Genomic DNA, 19,652 nt, shown 5'->3' on the forward strand with positions numbered 1-19,652 from the left:
CTTTTTATTTATTTATTTATTCGAGATTTGTAAAACGGGATTTAAAAAGATCTCTTTATGTGCCGCCCCTAGGTGAGCTGAATGTGGAGACGCAGTTCGTATCTGCTGACGGCTGATCGAATATGTTTTTGCTTAACATCAACGAAAGACACAGAATAAAATGCTTAAGGGGATGCTAAAGCTGTCTGTAATACCTACACTCGTTTTTAACAATATTTGCTTCGTATAAAAATTCTACAACTTGATGTTACAAAATGAGGGTGCAGGTCCATTTAGTAGACATCAAGGAATATCATACCGTTTGTAGAATTAGGAATGAACGTACCTACATTACGTTTACGTAATCGTACTTTTCGTTTTAACTTTTTTGTTTGAAGTCTCAGCCTAATTCTACAAACGGTATGATATTCCTTGATGTCTACTGAATGGACCTGCACCCTCATTTTGTAACATCAAGCTGTAGAATTTTTATACGAAGCAAATATTGTTAAAAACGAGTGTAGGTATTACAGGCAGCTCTAGGATCACCTTAAATAAAAATATGAGAATAACAATTTTACAAGTTTGAAGAGAAGATAAGATTTAATCCCGTGATCAGACTGCGGATTGGGATTGGGATTGGATTGAAATTTGAACCAATTAGAGCAAAGTTCACTAAACTTGAAGTTGTTAGAGTTTTCTTCATTCCGATTGATTAAATTTCAATCCAATTTCAATTCCAATCAGTAGTTAAGATAATGAACTTTTTCATTACTCAACTTTGTACAATATATCCATAGAAATTCAAATATCTCTTTATCTATATTATATTCACATAAATTGTATCTTTTTCTGATAACTTTCCGTGAATCGCGAGAATCCGTAAAATCGGCCAACTTCAACTGATTAAATTATCGATTCGCGTGCCAATAAATAATTCGATTTTCGACGACAAAAGACTACACGCGAATTCCGCGTCTAAAATTTCCCTTCGCTTCCTCTTCCTTCGAAAACTCGATGTTCGATGTTCGAAGGAACGCAATATTCATCGGGTATTTTCAGCGTGTCAGGAACAGCCAGGGTCAGGGAATATCCTCGGCGGGTCGCCGCGGGAAAATCACGAGAGCGCGAGAGATCGCGCGCCGCGCGCGGAGCAGGCGGGGTGCGCGGGGCGGACGACGCGAGGTATCGCCGATAAAGCGGCGCGCCGTGCATCATCAATATGGCGGCGAATCTCGAGGAGGAGCAGAGCTTACGCGAGTGCGAGGAATACGTGCAGAGACACAATATCCAACAGGTCCTGAAAGACTGTATAGTGCAACTGTGCGTGGGCCGGCCCGAGAACCCGATCTCCTTCCTGCGGGAGTACTTCCAGAAGCTGGAAAGGGTACGTAAAACCTCGCTGTCGTGCCGCGATTAACCTGACCACGGGAGAGGAAGAGAGAGAGAGAGAGAGTGAGAGAAAGAGAGAGAGAGACGGATATACGCCGCGAATTTTCACGTTCACGACTTTCCTCGGGAAAACCGACGTCGCGAGGTTATCTTCGACGAGGGGCCGAGGTTTTCCGCGACATAACCTCACTCGTGTCGGGGTGCGACGACGAGACGTGACACACGTGATCAGGGACGATCCTGGTTCTCGAAGTGTCTTCCCCACTTTCTCGAACTACATTTTTTTAAATTTTTCTCAGATTCTCGTGAGCTTTACCGATATTGCGGGTTCATCGTGCGAAGGACGTTACTCTCGAAAGCAGTCCTCCTCGCTCGCAGTTCCCTGCAGCGTGTGCGAGAAGCTGCTGCGTTTGTGTATCAAGGTTTCTCTGGTTTCTCGCTCATTGCCCGATGATTGCGCAGCGAACGCAGGAATTAATTGCGATTAAGAGATTGATTTACGCTCGGAGGAAGCGTCGTTATCGGAGCTTTACCGCTTTGCTAGGTAAACATTGTAATCGGAGCGTTTTCCTCCGTCGGGGAGACGCGTCGCATTATCTCGACGAGTCGTAGATAATTATCGCGACTCGTCGACAACGTTCAGGGTCCAGGGTCCTCTTTAACAGCGTTTTGCAACGCGCGAAGAAACGTTTTCGTGAGAAATATTTGGCTTGTCATTTCACGAGATTGATGATGCGTCGAGATGGTTTGATGATCAACGACAGCATCGTCGTGGGATACGCGCGCGACAGATGCTGTCATCTGCAGCAGTTGGCTTCAACTCGTACGGTCGTCACGGCAGGTGCCCGGCGTGCCGACGTGGATGATAAATTTAAGTTTATATATATCGCAATGGACTCTCCGCTCCTCCAAGATATTTTTCTAAACGGAGCTTCGGAGGCAAGAAAATGGCCTTAAATTAATAATGAAACGAAATTCGCACGAGAAAGACGGAATATGTACGAAATACGTAACATCTTCATCGCGAAGGAGCAAAGTGAGTATCGCCCTGAAGAAAGATTTCCGTTTAATTAACGCGATTATTTTTCCCAAGGTATATTCTTCCAGGTTCATCCTTGCGATTAGATAAGTGGATTTGCTAAAGGCCGGACGTCTTCTCGTAAACGAGATTACGTCGATCAGCGTAGCTGATTTATCGGCGAGCCGTATCCTCGCTCCGGCGTGATCCTTGACGCGGTTCCTTCCCGCAGGGCCCTCCCTCCCGAGACCTTTCGCCGCCGTTACCTTTCCCATTTAACGCTAGCGACGGGAGTAATTACGTTAAGCGGCCACCCACGCAGCAAGCGGGGAACGCGACGCGTGTCGCTCGGAAGCGGAAATCGAAGGCTCGCGCGGAGCGAGCGCAAGATCGACGGCCGTCTAATGCCCGGTTTCTTCACTGTTGGATAACTTTATCCTTAGGTTAAAGAGTTCTAAGAGAAATCTAAGAGTTAGGTTAGAAAGAGATGAAGAGTGAGTTTATCCTAAGGATAAAGTTATCCGACGGTGAAGAAACCGGGCATAAAATAAGAAGATGCCGCGCGAACAGCTCACGCGGAATCGTCCCCGTCGAGGAGCAGCGGCCACGGGGGCGAGTGCACGAGGAATCAAAGGATTTTTCTTTTGGCCCGTTGGATTGACCGAGCATGGCCGCGACATTTCGCGTTTCCCTCAGCGATATAGTAGTATGTTTACCAAGCCGCGCGTAGGCCGAAGGCCGCTATACCGAAGCGGGAAGCGAAATACGGCGACGAGGTATTTCGCCGCTGCGAGGAGAATCGATATGAGTAAAGGGAGTTTCGTCAAGGTGACGTTTAATTCCCTTCCGCGGTGATCTCGTCGATATCTTAAATATATTTTTCGCGGGCGTTCGTTCTCTCTTTCTCTCTCTTTCGTTTCGTTTCGAGTTCCTTGGGACATTTTCGATTACACTCATTCTTCGATTTACGCTGTAAATAATCTCTCTCCCTCTTTATTTACACAATACTTTTATACGCAGTCAGAAAATATATCTTTCTTTGGTATTTATTGAAATTATTATATATCGATCAGTGAGTCGAAAAGTTTTTACTGGATTGTATTCATATTATATTACATCCAACTGTTTTTTTACACATTAGATACGTTCCGCGGAAGAAGAAATCGCGTTGCTGGAAAAAAATCGCGCAAAAAAAACGTGTAAAAAGAGAGTTGGGTGTATTTTAATCTTTTTTGGTTGAATTGTGTGTGCGAGCTTATCTACACAAGTGATAACAAATTTACTTTTCTTCACTTCGTGCAAGTAGAGCGAAATAAATGTGAAATAAATATTTTTACAACATATTTTCTCTTACAAATTTTTTGTACTGACTTCATTTACGCAATTCTCAACCGCGTAGAACAAATACTCCGCATAAATCGAGGGAAACGAGTGTATATCTGTATATCTCTTACAACGAGGAAAACGATTCATTAATTTGCTTTTAAAAAATTACAAGCATCGTAGATCTCTTTTTTTCAGTAAACTCAAATGTCAGCAGAAATACAATCAAATTTGTTACATGATGAATGAATGATGGCAAATTGATTGCAAAAACCGAGCGGAATCTGTCATTTCGTAACCATTTAAATGATACATCCTCTTTAAATCGTCGCAAAACGACGGGTTCTATTTCTGCCGGCAATCCGCTGCAGGTTCCATCGTGCACTGTCAAAAATCGGTAGGCAAAATACAAGTTGGACGCGGAGGCAGCTGATACCGATCTGCCGCAATATTCCGCCAACAAACTGCTAGCGTACTGTTAACATTTTGCCTAAACGGGGTTGCTCCGTCTTTCTCGAACAGCCGCCTGGGAATGATCGTTTCCGTTCCCACAGTGCCCCGACGTGATCTAGGAACACGCGAGGGTGTCTTCGATCGAACGTCTCCGTGTCGCGCGCGTCAGTCAACGTGACGGTGCAGCGACACAACGCGCTGACGGTGCCGTCGAGCGGAAGGCGAAGACGCGCGGCGCGGGACGGCGGATCATCGCCTCGCGTGCATGTTTGCCTTCCGTGCTTGTGCCGGCGTATACACGGCAAAAAGTGCTAGAGTATATACGTACGAGAGAAAAAGAGAGAGGGAGAGAGAAGACTGCACATGCATACGTTGGAGAAGAAAGGAGCACGAAATCTATTTCTCGGAAGAATAGAAATCCCCCGGGAATAGAAATCCCTCGGGATCGGTAAGAGATACGACGCCTGCGGGAGGAAATAATAATCGCGAGGAAGCGGGAAAACTCATCGGGGGAAAATAGAGGGCTGAAATACGCAAACACATAGGAGAAGCACGGGAGCGAAAGTTACGACGCGAGGACACAAGGAGACTGGAATAAAGGGCGCAAACAACCAACGCCGTAAAGTGTCTTCGCGATTAAACCGCGAGGAGTCCAGCGGGAGCAATTAAACGGAGGATTGGATGGAGAATCGGAATTTGCCGTCGCTCTGCAAAAGTTTATTTTTTCACGACCACTAATGCGAGTTCTCGAGAGCCGGTGCGGGGCAGAGGTAGACCTCTTAGGCCCAGTTTCACAAGTGTTAACCGGACGTTTGTGGAACTGGACCTTAGATAGCTTAGAAAATTAATTGAGGTAACGGTGCACACCCTTCTGTAAGAGTTTTTACCTTAAATAACCGCACGAATTTTTTGCTCAGGTTTGCGTGGTCGTAAAGCACCCTCTATAGTACTCCGGCCGCACAGGAAGGGCGTAATAAGAGAAAGCGGAAAGAAAAAGAAGGAGAACGACACCGAGGGGAGGGATGAGAGGGCTTGCAATTGTGTACGCGTACATATATATGTGTTTATGTGTGCGTATGTGTGTGTATGTGCGATGCGCGCAAAAGGAGAGAGAAAGAGAGCGCGATATAGGGGCAGCTGATCTAAACATAGAGCACGCTCGAAATATAACGAGGCGCAACCTTACAGCCAAGGTGGAGAGAAGTAAAGAGAGAGAAAGAAAGAGCGCAGTTAAAAGCAGTCCACAAAAATGTGGAATGCCGCCACCGAGGGAATCCAGCCGCCGCGCCGACGGGATTGTCCTCTTCCTGTGCGTCACGGCGCCGATCTTCCTCCGACGTCATCGCCAGGAACGGCGGTGGCGTCGCGGCGCCTGAATTTATGACGATAAAATATTCAGAAGTGTCTCCGTTTGACGATGATATACCGTCGGGGGCTTGCGAAATATCGCGTGAAAAATCTCAGGGACCAAGAGATGCAAATTGACGTATCGACGAAAGTGAAGCCGGGAAGTAAGAGGCGTGAGAACGACTTTGATTTTAGCACTCGGTAACGTAACACGAAATAACGTATATTAAGGATATATGAAAATAGAAGAAGGGGGAAGATGGAAAGGAGAGATGAGAAAAATAATCGTTATAAACAAAATCAACGCGCGCTCTTTATTTCAACTCGATTACAGAACTAATGTCTCTAATCTGTGGCTCTTTAACTTCAGCTCCAGCTCTGGCCGCTGATAAAAACTTGTACGTAGCGGGATGGCGAAGTGGTGCGGGAAGTAACGGTGTCACTGAAACATGTTTCCCACACACAAGTCTGCGTGTTACGGCTCTCCCGCAGTTTTACGAGCCGAGGTCTTGAAAAATGCCGTCATCATCGCCGCCGCCTTCGCCGCCTCCGCCACCATCGCCGCCTCTGCCACCACCGCCGTCGCCGCCGCCGCGGATCGATCCACCGTAGCCGCTTACGTTCGCGCGTTAACGCGAGCGGAAGACCTTACTTACCGACCACCACGAGACAGCATCTCGGCGGCACATCCATCCCGTCCAGGAATCGTCGGGCGGGCGCCGAGTCCGGCGGCAAGCGAGCGTGCAAACGTGCACCAGCAGCAGCAGCAGTAACAGCAGTACGCGTACCGACGCTGTCGCGCCGACAAACGTAGGGACGCGCGCGCGTGCTAGATCGCCTCCGACCTCTAATTGGATTCCGTCCGAGGCCTTATAAAATCGCGAAGCGGGCGAGAGAAGAAGGAGAAAGAGGAGGAGGCGGACGACGGCGACTACGACGAGGAGAGATCGCGCGTGTGACGACGACGACGGCGGTGGCGACGGCGGTCGGAGACGATCTCCTTTCTCCCGTGCGTTCGCGACAACTCGCGAGATCGCCGACCTACGACACGCGCTGCCGCGAAAAGCGGCCGTTTCATAAGTGTTAAACCGCATCAGCGGAAAGCAGAAGAACACGGGGGCAGACGGAGAGAAGGAGAGCGAAGAAACAGGAGGAGGATCGAGAGGAATGATGAATAAGGTACGAGAAAGAAAGAGAGAGAGGAAGAATGCCGGCCATAATCGTCCAACTTACGCGCGCGTGATGATTGATCTCGAGCCATGGATCAATGTTGATCGTCGATGGAGTTTTGCGTTTCAATATTACGCGTTTCCTTTTGCTCTTTGCGTCTCGGAAGAAGTTAACGATCTTTATCTACGAATTCATAATTTAGTGAAGCGGAAAAGGAAGATTTTCTCATGTGAAAATCGGAAGATTTCCAAGTTCTAAGAAGTCAATCAATCATGTAATTGTCGGTGAACTGTATTTTAGTTTTTCATCTATCGTTTTTTATGTAGATTTGACTGACAATGTGTTATTATTTCACAAAAAGTATCGAGTGATTACTCAGCAAATAAAAGTGATTTATTGAATTTATATCTGTATGAAAAAAATTATATGATTGACCGTGCAATTATTGTCAAAGAAAGACGTGACATTAAAAGTTATAGGTGTAAACAGTGAATATGTCAAAGAAGACTCTTTTTTTATTTGAAAAAATATTACGACAGGTATTCTTTTACATCTTCTCGCATACGGTGCGGCAGATTCTCGTAAATGGCAATGTAGTCTTTTACTATGCCGCTCGCGTTCGCATGAGAAGGGTTCTTCAACGAAAAGTAATTTTCTAAGAGTATGACATTTACAGTCTTTTTACGTCGTCTTCAAATAGAAGGAGAGAGAAAAAAAACAGGGCGCTTTTAAGAGGAAAGATCAATGTGAGAAATGCTCGTTAATCAGTCGCGTATCTGATTAACGATTCTTACGGTCCAGTTATCTCGGAATGACTAATACAAACTGTACAAATTACATTTTTCATATTTTAAACTGAATTTCCAAGAATTTGTTTTCTCACATATATTTGTTAATTTATTTTCTCGGTATTCCGAGTACGTTTTTTATTTTTTTAGGATATATTTTCTAGGCATCCTTGAAGTATTTTCACTCGCGCACTCCGCGAAAAAGATGTAAGCTTGAAAAACACTTGCGCCGAGATGACGAGAGTAAGATTCTCATGTGTCGGGAGTGTGCTCAAGGATGCGCGAACGTGTGCTGTGCATGTGGGAATGTATGCGTGTAGCGCGCTTACGGAGCCGCGGAGTGCCGATGACTATGTACACGTACACGTATATGTCATCATTGACTGGAGATTGTATAAGAGAGCGTACGTCTGTTCGTTGATTCCGATGACTTTGAGCGGAATCTAATACCGGTGCGTTATATATATAAGTTGCGCACATAGTTATACATAGTTGTACACATAGTTTACCCAGTTATTCATGCTCGCATGCGTCTCTCACTCCGATTATCGAACTGCATAATTTCTCCTTCGTTCCGAAGCTCATTTTTAGACAATCGATAATTCGTCAAACGGGACAAAAATTTCACGCCACAAATTTTACGAGCCGAGGTGTAACGCACAAAACGGAATTGCGGAATCGGAATTGTATCCACGGAATTAGAACGCGTTCTATTTTTGCGGGCCGAAAACGAGCGCGAGCGCGCGCGCGCGCGCGCCAGGTATGCGTAGTAAACTGACAGATTTAATAAATGCGTGCCGCGATTCGAAGCCTCAGTTACGTATGTTGTTTGTGATAGCAGTGACATAATGCGTATTTATTATATTACTGCGCGCAGATGCGGTCTGCGGTAATAATGAGCCACGCGATGGTCTCGAAGATAAGAAGACGGAATAAGACAATTTAATTACAAATCACGCGCAATCGTAATCTAAATTTATAAGTAACGTATAAGTAACATATAATGTTTCCGCTTAATTCATAATTTATATATTGACAATTCGGCCGCATTGAATTGTAAGATCCCGTTTATATCGCCGATTTGGATCGTCCGTAAAACGAGCTCTTAAACGTAAACAGATAAAAAACGAACGGCGGCGCTTCTGAAAGATACGATTTCATCTGGCGTATCTGTTGGATAATTCCGATAAATGGAGAGTTCCGCTCTTCTATTTTTAATGCACAACAGAGGCGCATGTCGGACGCCTAGACGCGTCTTTGCGGAGACGAGCGACGTGGATTTATCGGATCAAGTTTTATGGACTCATTAGCGGAGCCGCGCTAACGTCGGACGATCGTTGGTGAATCGCGATCGAGCCCCCTTCGATACTTAATTGCCATTCATGACACCGGTGGTGTCATTGAATAATTTATCTTGAAATTGGAAACTTGAATTTCTTTCCCATTAAAAGCGCCAACGTCTGAATTAGCGTTTTAACGAAGATCCTCTTGCAGAACAAATTAATTGCAAGAAGTCGAAGTAGGATCTCGCTCTGAATCTCTAAAATCTTCCTGCATTTTCTTTCTCAGAGCGCCGGCGTCACTTCCGCGTTTCTCACGAATAATTGGCTATAACAGATATGTTTCATTGTATCTTAATTTTTGCCAGAGAAACTTTAATTGCGCATAATTGCGATTTGACGAAGAGATATTTCCTTTTTTAAATTTAATTATATGCCACCGTATGTGTGATGCATAAATGTCGCGCTCGGAACCCGTTCCCCGGCTCGTAAGACCCCGAAATAGACGCACGATCGCGATGGCTCCTCGTATGCGAGTAACGTTAGCGTGCGCCGGCATATTATCATGGCAATTAAAGGAGGAGAATTGCGAATTGCGCTGATTTGAATATACTCGTTAGCGCGATGCACCACGCCGACGAGGAGGTGCTCGCCACGAAGAGAGACGGCGCGTTCGTGCGTGAAAACGCCAACTGACCTATGGCATTATTCGCTTGCCTCTCTCTCTCACCCCGACGGTGTGCATCGTGTACATAAGCGACGGTAATACGAGGTTTTATCTAAAGACCTACATAATTTATAATTTAACGGTAATTATATGCGTGATAGACGCCGCGGGCGAGACGGAGAGCCCTGCCGCGAGGGTCGCGCGTGGTTAATGAATTATTAATTTGCGTTCCGCCCTATTTTTTTTAAGCAATTTTTGTGTGCTCGTCCGAAACCCGAATGCACATCAACACATGATGACCTTAACGCATCGCTCTATTTTTCGTGACGGGGACAGACATCGATAATTAGTCGCAAAAAATTAATTAAAAAGGAGAACACTTGTATTTCAGCGTGAAGAATTTTTAAAGGTAGCGAACGTGTTAATTTGTTGTGCATTCTGCACTGCCAAGATAGCTTTCTATATTATTTATCAAGCCAATCGATAACCGATTCTCGTAAGAATATGTTATGTCGTTTTTTCCTTCCGTATTAATTGACTGTATTAATTATGACCGAGGAGTTTCCCTTTTCATCGTTGATCCGTCTGGACTGAAAAACCGATTCAATTAATTACACCAGAAAAAATGGGAATAGGTAGACCGATAATATGTCAAATGTAATTGTTGTATTTTGTAAGAATGTTTTCTACGTCGTATTATCGTGGAATTGAGTGACAGTGCACGATGTATGTAATAATACAATTTTTGATCTTATCATTCGAAGAATAGCCGTAATCTACATTGACATTTTAGTTAAGAATCTCTCTCGTCTGTCATAGTCGACTAACACTTTATCTTCGTTCGTGTACAGGAACAGGCTCACGATGCCAAGCAACAGATCGCCACGAGTCCCGAGGACACGGAGGACATGCCCGCGGGACAGCAGGGCCCGCAGGTGCCGCGGCGGCGGGGCGGAATCTCAGCGGAGCCGGTCTCCGAGGAGGATGCCACCAGCTACGTGAAGAAGGTCGTACCTAAGGACTACAAAACCATGGCTGCCCTGAGCAAGGCCATCGCCAAGAACGTGCTGTTCGCGCACCTGGACGAGAACGAGCGCTCCGACATATTCGACGCGATGTTCCCCGTGACCTTCCTGCCCGGCGAGGCGATCATTCGTCAAGGTGCGTGATCGCTGATCGAGTGCATCGAGCGCACTTGTCTTGCGCTCCTATCCTGCTATGGTTTGTTATCAATTCTCCGATTGAACGAGCGCTATGTATTTTCCCCAGGCGACGAGGGTGACAACTTCTACGTGATCGATCAAGGAGAAGTCGAAATATTCGTTAATGGCGAGCTGGCGACGACGATCGGCGAGGGTGGGAGTTTCGGCGAACTCGCGCTAATCTACGGAACTCCGCGCGCCGCCACGGTCAGAGCGAAGACCGACGTGAAGCTCTGGGGCATCGACAGGGATTCCTACCGCAGAATTCTCATGGGCTCCACTATAAGGAAAAGGAAAATGTACGAGGAGTTCTTATCCAGGGTTTCAATATTGGGTGAGTTCGCTTGGAATCTTGATTCCCTGGAGCATTACTGCTCCACTTTTCGCTCGTATAAATCAATCGTAATATCTTTTATCAAAATTCTGAGAATAACAGAGTCTTGTTACTCTATACACAAAGTTGAAGTGATCCTTGTAAGATTTATGAGACTGTTAGAATAGATAGGGAGATAAAATGGGAAGGACTGTGATATTTACGACGCACTTTGCAGAATCCTTGGATAAATGGGAGAGACTCACAGTGGCAGACGCTCTGGAGCCGGTAGCGTTCGACGACGGTGAAACGATAGTCCGACAGGGCGAACCGGGGGAAGATTTTTATATAATCGTCGAGGGTACGGCGGTGGTCCTTCAGCAACGTTCGGAAGGGGACGAACCCGCGGAGGTCGGCCGTTTAGGGCCATCGGATTATTTCGGTAATATCAAACTCGGAGTAATAATTTTCATTGATTACAAAATAGAGAAGCTAGCATGTCTTATACAGTTGTCTTATTAGCAAGATAATACCTAATATTTCAGAAAAGCGTTAGAATTTATAAATTTTTACTAATAGCTAATGATTGACGTTAAAACAATCTAATCATTAAATTTAATTCCTCAATTAATTATCTATGAAACTTAATTTTATGTTGCGCAATTAATTTGGCGCGAAAGAGAATTGGAAGAGCTCGTTCAACGACGGGAACTTTTTTTTCTGATACAGGGGAAATAGCGCTACTGCTGGACAGGCCCCGAGCGGCGACCGTGGTGGCCAGGGGTCCGTTGAAGTGTGTGAAACTGGATCGGGCGCGGTTCGAGCGGGTCTTAGGTCCGTGCGCCGACATTCTGAAACGCAACATCACCCAGTATAACAGCTTCGTGTCCCTCTCCGTTTAAACGGACACCATCTGCATCCTCCCTCCTCTTTCCTCTCCAAACCCGTCATCGCAGTCAACGCTGCCGAATCATCCCCGACTTCATTTCCTCCGAGGGCTACGTTATTTCGCCGTACCATAGTTAAATCTTTTTTTTATTTGATTAATATTTATATATAAGTGAATTAATGTATTACGTCAGCTATCAATCAGATGTGACACGCATACACACACACACACACATACACACAAAATCACACACAAACGGAATCGTTAGAGAGACGCTGTTAATTATATTTACCGTAAGGCTATTTACGCACTGTGTAGCTCGCGACTCGATGCCGACGCGCACGCGAATTCATATTGACGTTGATCTCTTCCGCGCGATCTGTTCCTACTCGTGTGAGATTCTCACGTGCGCGAGAAATTATTAATCCGTTAACGTCTGACCTTTTTCGAGGGGCTGAGAATCTATTTTTAAAACAGAAATTTATCGAATCTGAAAAAAAAAACCGCGAAGCGCCGGATACTAGCGGTGAGTTATAGAGGACAGGTTTCTTATTTGCGAGACCATGTCCCTTTTCGCTTAAGGACGCTAACGGGTTAATCCGGTTAATGGCACGTTGCATACATCTCGAGAGCATTGTAGAGATTTTTGATCGAAGCTGAACGTGTGTCCCGACGTGGTTTTTGGAACCGCATCCCGACATGGGGTCTACGTCGAAGACGCAGACGCTTAGCTCGTGTTACTACATGAAACGTGATCGAACCAATTTAAATTATTCGAAAGCCATTTTCAAGGCTTCTATTACATCAGAAGCGAAAAAAAAATCGTACAAATTGCCGCTCCTGTTTGATGGAATAGATTGGTAAAATATCCCGAAAAGTCTGTAATGATGAATAATTCAATCTACATGTATATTTTAAATTTTGAATGGAAATGGATCTCAATTGAACTAAGTAGCTTTTAATTTTCGAACCAAAGTCTTTAACGAATTTCACAAGCCTATTCTGTCGAGTAGAAGTAGCGATAAGAAAAAAGAACTGGCTTCTTTCATTGTAAACATATTGTATAAAACACGTACGAGTATTACGCTTCTGATGTAATCCGATACCGATGTAGCTACAGTGACGAGCCAGGAGCCGTAAATATTATCCAGCAGTGAGAGGATCGGCGTTGAAAGTGACGTTTTCTCGTTTACTGTTATATACTTTAAATGTTCTATGTTGTATCATGGATTGTTAAATTATTTAACATTTAAATTATTTTATCTACCGATCGCGCGAATCGGTATATATAGATATACATATACATAATTAGCAACGACAACGTAAATGTCGGTCGCGATTTGCAATTGAGGACGCCGAGAAGCCCGTCGACCGTGGTATTTATTATTAAGTGAAGCATCATCGAGGCGAAGTCGAGGCAAAACGAGTCGCAATCTATGTCTCCTCTAAAAAAAGAGTGCGCTAGGTTTATAGTACGACAAGCGAGACAAAAAAATGAGGTACAACGTCAGAAAATTAAATAATTTATTATGCACAACATCGTATTCGGATCAAGTATGGTACAATGAAATCATTTTCCCTCTCCGAATCCGTGTAATGCGGCTGATGCACATTCCATGCGCGCGCGCGAGCGAGCAAGTGAACGAACGTACGTGCGCGAATGCGAGAGAAAACGGGAGGACCTCGACCACCTAGGGAATCCAACGAGAAATAGGGGGGAAAGGGGGACTCTAACGTCGAGAGGAGCATCGTCGCGTCGCGCGCGGCGCATAGACACTTATTAAAATTAAATTACAAGGATCACTCGGCACACGATGAGAAGAGAACCGATGGTGATGCGCCCACTCGTCGCGCAAGGTATGCAGTGAAGATGATCCTTTCCCCCTTGATCTTCGGTCTTCTGTCTTCGTCCCCAAACCCAGACGTCTTCGGATGTGGTTCATCCACGAGTAACGATGTTCCCGGAGAAAAACGATCCTGCCACTTCTTCTTCCTTCTTCCCTCCGCCTGATCTACCCCGGCTTTTCTCCCGGGCTTGTCCGGGAAATGACCCTTTGTCGCGACCAGGAACGCTCTGTTCATCATTGACCGAGAAGATAGTCTCTCGAGTACAAGCGGCATAACGTACAGTCACCGCCAGTGTCCTCTCAAACGCGACTCATGTCTCCGAATTCGTGAAACGAAATCCTTTATCCGCGTTCTCTTCGAAGAACTCCTCCCCTCGAAGCGAGAGAAGCTTGCGTTGCGGCTCGGCTGGGGCAGCTACGGGTTGTTTTTCGTGTAGTAATACTTAAAGGAACACTTGGAAAATCGATCGAGCACCGTGGCAGTGAAGCGTTCATGCGCGTCACGCTACGAACGATTGAAAAGGAGAGAGCGGTCGTCTGGTCGACGAATCGTCCCGAGTTGAGAACTAACGAAAGATGAGCTTTTTTTTCTATTGCACGAAGACCACAGATTGTACCGTTTGCGTTGTGAATATGATCCTCGATGATATATAACGAGCTTTTTTCTCATCTAATTTTTTGTTTAGTGAGGTAGCGCCGAATGAACGGAAACGACCATCCGTCCGGATTTTTGTATAATTTCCAGAGATTCCCGCATATACGTCCTCTTGCGATTATGTACAATTGCGCGCGGGGGAACCGAACGAGGGAGCGTGTATGTACAAATTCACAGTCGAAGCTGTAGTCGAAGTCCCAAGCTTTCGATTTTGCACCCGACGGTGGATAAAACTGTGCGTCACCGCCGTGGGATGATGATCTGAAGATCGTTTTGCGAGAGGTAGAGCCAGCACACACGGGGGCTTCCGAGAGCGAGGGAAATTTACGGAAATATGCGTAACCCCAGCGGAATGGAAATATCTATCTGAATATGTATATATGCATATGAGTCACACAAGCGCACATATGCCGGAAACATATGCATATACACGTAGTACGACACACATGAGATTTATGCATGTACGCGTGTGTATATGTATGTGTATATATATGCGTGTATGTGTGTGTGTGGCCCTTCTTTCTCGCATGTAAAAATATCTGCCGCCACAAGGGGTAAAGGTAGGACAGTAGAGTAACGTTGCCTTCTACCAACCACCTAGACTACCACTGCTTGCCTTGCAGTCGATTTGCTGTCGAGCGAGATCAGCGTAAACCAAGCCGAACTCGCTGACAAATTCATTAAACTTGTCCAAAGACTCAAAGGCCAATTCCGCTACGACGAAATGAACCGCCAAATTTTGCCGGTAGCTAAACAGCAGAAGAAATGCAAACGTTAGATAATGGCCGCATACGGTGATATTGATAGTGAATATACATAAAACAGAAAAATAAACAATTAAATATGCAATTAATTTTCGGCTACGACGTCCTGTAACAGAAATCTGCAATTATAGTACATATGATCCTATGTTTCTTCATGAAGGTATCATTTGTTGAAAACATGACGCTGGAATTGGATTAGATATTTAGAGAAATCAACTCGATAAAAGTATACCGATTGAATTTCGATATACTTTTTTAATTATTATGATAAATCGTAATTCAGAAAAGAATTTATTTTTAGAAAACAAATGCAATAATACCGAGCAAAAACGTATAAAACGTATGCTTGCATTTACTAATAAAAAAACAAGCTGTTCTCCGAATCACCTGAGAACGAAATTTCTGTCTAAACAATAAATTGAGGGATTGTACACTTACTATTACATTATTTTCATGAGAAAAGAATAGCATATGTTGTGAGTTTATAGGCAATTATTATCCAAAATTGAACAAAATTTGAAAGCAAAATTGAACTTATTAGTTAAAATCAATACAAATTACTTTTACCAACAAAAAAAATACAACCCTTCAATGGAAAGCACAATTTCAACATTAAAGATTAAATTTAAACACATATCTACATAATAGTAACAGTAAGATTTAATACGTACGACTTTATCATGAATTTCAACGCCTTCTTTCGCTCTCTCGCGACAAACCAGTCCATCAAGAAGGCGGACATACGCGGCGCCGTCCTATACAGTTTGAAAAAAGCATGGAAGTTACCCAACCACCAAGCCGATCGTATTTTCAACGCATGCTGTATGCACTCGTCGTTTTTATCTTCTGTCGAAAGTGCCGCTAAAATTGTCGTTAAATCTGAAATCAAAAACATCGCAAAATATTCTAATGGATGTAATTTCAGACAAATATTGGATTCTCCCGCGTTGTTAACTCCGTTACCAACCTTGAGTATTTTTCGTGAAGATATAATAGAGAATCCGATACGCAATGAATTCGCATCGATTCTCACCATCGAGATCCTGATATAGCATTTTCAGCTGTGTCTGACACTGATTGAATTCCTCGTGATCACCGCGTTCTAAAGCTACACGGGCGTGGGTTTCGTATACATGAACTGTAAACGCGTCCCTGATACCTTGCACGGTAAGATCTTGCCGGATGGATTTTAATTGGTCGCAAGCATATCTGTAGTCCTGATCGGCCAGCCAACGTTTCTTGACATGAGCCAAAGAATTTTGAAGTACACTTACCGGTCGAACTGCAGAAGGGGCAGGAGCCTGCAACGATATTATATAATTTTGTCAGAGAGTGTATAAACACGAGTTACATCACGACTGCGATAAAATAATTTCATCTAAAATTTTATAGTAAGATAATTTATGTTCTCTTAATTGTAGATGAGAGATATTTTAAATGTTTAAATTTTGAATGTCCACGTACCGACGTGAGACGCAAGTAAGGCTTCTCTAGATCCTTGCACGTGCCGACGATGTGGAGCCCGGTAAAGTCGAAATCCGTGTTCGGGTCATCTCTGATAATGACGCTGCTGACGACCGTCCTGGAAATGCCGCCGTTGAATCTGGCGGCGCGCTGCTGCAGCTTCTCCTTGGTTCCCAGCTCGTCCGCGTTGCCTGTAGCTAAACCAAACTCGGAATAGAAATGCGATTTAGCCTGCTTATTCTTCTTGGACTTCTTGTTGCCGTGATTCGCCTTGTTGTTGCGCGCGGATTTTTTCACTTTGGGCGCCTTGTAATCGTGCTCCCGATCGCTAATGTTCGACGACGAGGACGTGCTGCGCCTGTTGTACCTGCGCGACGGCGGGCTACGCGTACGCGAACGCGTCGACCTCGACCTCGAGCGTGAGCGCGACCGCGACCGCGAACGGGATCGCGACCTCGATTTGGATCTGGATCTTGACCTCGATCTAGACCTCGACCTCGACCTCGTCCTCGACCGCCTGCTGTGTGTCACAGAGAGACGCGCGCCAAGCCGAGCCCCGAGTGAGCTGGAAAGGCCGGGCTTGCGCAGGCCTCCCTGTGCATTGACCAGTGGGCTCGCCAGAGGATTCGCCAGCTTTAACGCCGGCTTCGAAGGCTTGATCGTCATGGTCATACGTTCGCTGTGGATGCTGGGCAGAGGTTCCTTATCCCAGTCCTTCACCCAGAGCGAGCCGTCGTTCGCGGCGCGGGTGATTTTGCCCTTCAATATAATCTCAACCTGATCCTTATCGACCGCCGTCTTACACTTCTCGTAGCATCGGTTCACATAATTCTTCAAACTGTCGGGCCAGTCTCCGACTGGGCTGTGGGCAATGGTGGGAACAGTACCGGTACTGGTAGCCGCGTTGCTGACAGCCGTGGTGACCGGCACGACAGGATTAGGAGGCTCCTCGCTTGGCGGCGGAGGGGCCGCCACTTCGGATTGCGCGGGAGGTAGCGGTGGTAGTTCCGCGGACTTTGCGTTAGGTCCATTCGGCATGAAGGGCCCGGTAGTCGGAGCATTTCCCTGAAAGCTATTGTTGAATTGAGCTGCTAAATTTTTGTTCCGCTTACGCTTTTTCTTCGCGGCGCCGCTATTGCCGGATGGCGTGTATCCGAGACCCGTTTTCTTGTTAGGTAAGTTGAAACGGATTGTATTCTGACCATTATATTCTGTAAAGAATTAATACTGTTTTAGAGCTACACATTCAAACTGTACATAGGGATGGGGGAAGTATACCCACGGCAACAGTAAATATTGACGAGTTAAATCATACACTAATGTAAACAAACTTTCAAAACAAAAAAAGGAACGCTCAACAATGAAAGAATTTTCTTGGACGCGTTCTTCGTTAGTTTTTATATATCCAGATTTTTTCAATTTATATTCTCTTATAAAAATCCATATCGTTATTTTTATTACTAATTGTAAAAAATTAGTGTATTACATATAATATAAAACATGTAACTTTTAATAATAAAATTACTTAACAACGTGCATCGATTTTCCTCTTGTTGCAACAGCAATTCTTCGCCCATCTCTGTTTATAACAAAAAACATAAGCGATACTTACGAGAAGTTTCATTATGCATTCCATTCCAGTTATAGGGGAATGAATTGTACATCAATCCTGAATAAGCCATCGACTGTTGCTGTACATGATTGTTATGTTGTTGATTAGGTTGAACTGCTGGTGGTGGACCTGGCGGCAATGGTGGAAGATCAGATTCGTCATCCAGAGGCATTGGAGTACCAGGTATAGGAGGTTGTTGATGTAACTGCTGCTTTGTCTGATTATTTCCCTGCTGCTGCTGTTGTTGCTGCGGCTGCTGCTGCTGTTGCTGCTGCTGTTGTTGCTGCTGCTGCTGCTGTTGGTGCTGTTGATGCTGTTGATGCTGTTGCATCTGTTGAGGATTAAAAGTCTGACCGTATCCTGGCATCATGTGATAATAGTTAAACATCTGTCCTTGATGCGGCACACCTTGGCCGTATCCTTGGCCGTACATTTGGCTGCAAGAAGAGATTGCAAAAATTAGTATTTGCGAACTTCATTTTATAACAATTCTGTAATATTGGCAAATAATTTTGTTATAAATATTATCAAATACAGAAAATTACTGCAAGTCCAAATAGCCCGTCTGTGTTCTTTTTCCAAGAACTTACTGAACTGTTATACACAAATGCAATAAGTTAGACAATTAGAGTGTGAAACATAACCAAAAAGTAATCATTATCGTATCAGCGATACAGCAATGTCAGCAACATTAAAACCAATTAAAGCGAAATCTCGGCTCGCGTTCATACGAAGAATTAGGTCGCGACAAACGTCGCTCGCGCATGTATGTACAAGACAATTCATCTTAGATTGCGAAACTGCGCGTCCCCTCGGAATCTGCCTCGTTAATATGACATTCGTCGTACTCTTGAAGGGACGAGTATCCCACTGACAAATCTTACTCGATTAAAGTCTCGTCTAAAAAGAGAGAGGATCAGAGACAAGCTAAGCTCGAACTTTGTGTATGACGCGATCTCCACATGAATCATCCCGCACATACATACATATACGGATAGACGCGCATATCAGGCCTCTCGCGTTACGTTCGTCGAACGAGCAACTTCGGCGAATCCAACTCCAGATTATAAAAGCGAGATCGTATATCGCGATCGCGAAAGTGAAGCCGCGAGAGAGTCTGGCGGACGTAAATCCGACCATGAGACACTTCGAGCAACTTCGAGAAGCCGTCGCGCCACCGAAATGGCCGACTCCATTGTTGCTCCGTTGACATATCGTTACTCCGACGCCGCGACTCACCCTGGGTACGGTGGGAACATATTGTGCATATTGTTCGGCGGGTACTGCCACGCCATATTCGCCATCGGACCCGCTCCGATCGGCGGTTGCTGCTGCTGCTGCTGTTGCTGCGGATGAAACGGCTGCTGCTGTTGCTGCTTCTTCTGCGACAACGCCTCGCCTTCTGACATACCGTGGAATAAAAAATATCAGAATTGCTGGGAGAGATGGCCGCCTGCCTCCCCCTCCCTACTCGTGGCGCGTCGCGGAT

The 19,652-nt window shown here is 45.1% G+C and overlaps 2 protein-coding genes across 4 annotated transcripts; one reads left to right on the forward strand and one right to left on the reverse strand.

Moving 5' to 3' along the window:
* The first annotated feature begins 1,186 nt into the window (after positions 1-1,186).
* Positions 1,187-13,358, forward strand: LOC112453058 (cAMP-dependent protein kinase type I regulatory subunit). 2 transcript variants are annotated; one of them, XM_025013604.1, is made up of 5 exons: positions 1,187-1,366; positions 10,269-10,578; positions 10,687-10,953; positions 11,171-11,374; positions 11,662-13,358. In XM_025013604.1, exons 1-5 carry the CDS (start codon positions 1,202-1,204, stop codon positions 11,832-11,834), a joined length of 1,119 nt encoding a protein of 372 aa, XP_024869372.1. In that variant the 5' UTR covers positions 1,187-1,201; the 3' UTR covers positions 11,835-13,358. The 2 variants fall into 2 exon arrangements, with proteins under 2 accessions (XP_024869372.1, XP_024869373.1); XM_025013605.1 differs by lacking the exon at positions 1,187-1,366 and adding an exon at positions 6,193-6,691.
* Positions 13,332-19,572, reverse strand: LOC112453057 (leukocyte receptor cluster member 8 homolog). 2 transcript variants are annotated; one of them, XM_025013602.1, is made up of 6 exons: positions 19,403-19,572; positions 18,164-18,600; positions 16,552-17,762; positions 16,055-16,388; positions 15,759-15,966; positions 13,332-15,072 (listed from the first exon to the last, which is right to left on the reverse strand). In XM_025013602.1, exons 1-6 carry the CDS (start codon positions 19,570-19,572, stop codon positions 14,910-14,912), a joined length of 2,523 nt encoding a protein of 840 aa, XP_024869370.1. In that variant the 3' UTR covers positions 13,332-14,909. The 2 variants fall into 2 exon arrangements, with proteins under 2 accessions (XP_024869370.1, XP_024869371.1); XM_025013603.1 differs by lacking the exon at positions 19,403-19,572 and adding an exon at positions 19,150-19,255.
* Between the last annotated feature and the right edge of the window lie 80 nt (positions 19,573-19,652).

This window comes from Temnothorax curvispinosus, unplaced genomic scaffold (assembly GCF_003070985.1).
Source record: "Temnothorax curvispinosus isolate PA1 unplaced genomic scaffold, ASM307098v1 QBEX01003967.1, whole genome shotgun sequence".
NCBI classification, from domain to species: domain Eukaryota; kingdom Metazoa; phylum Arthropoda; class Insecta; order Hymenoptera; family Formicidae; genus Temnothorax; species Temnothorax curvispinosus.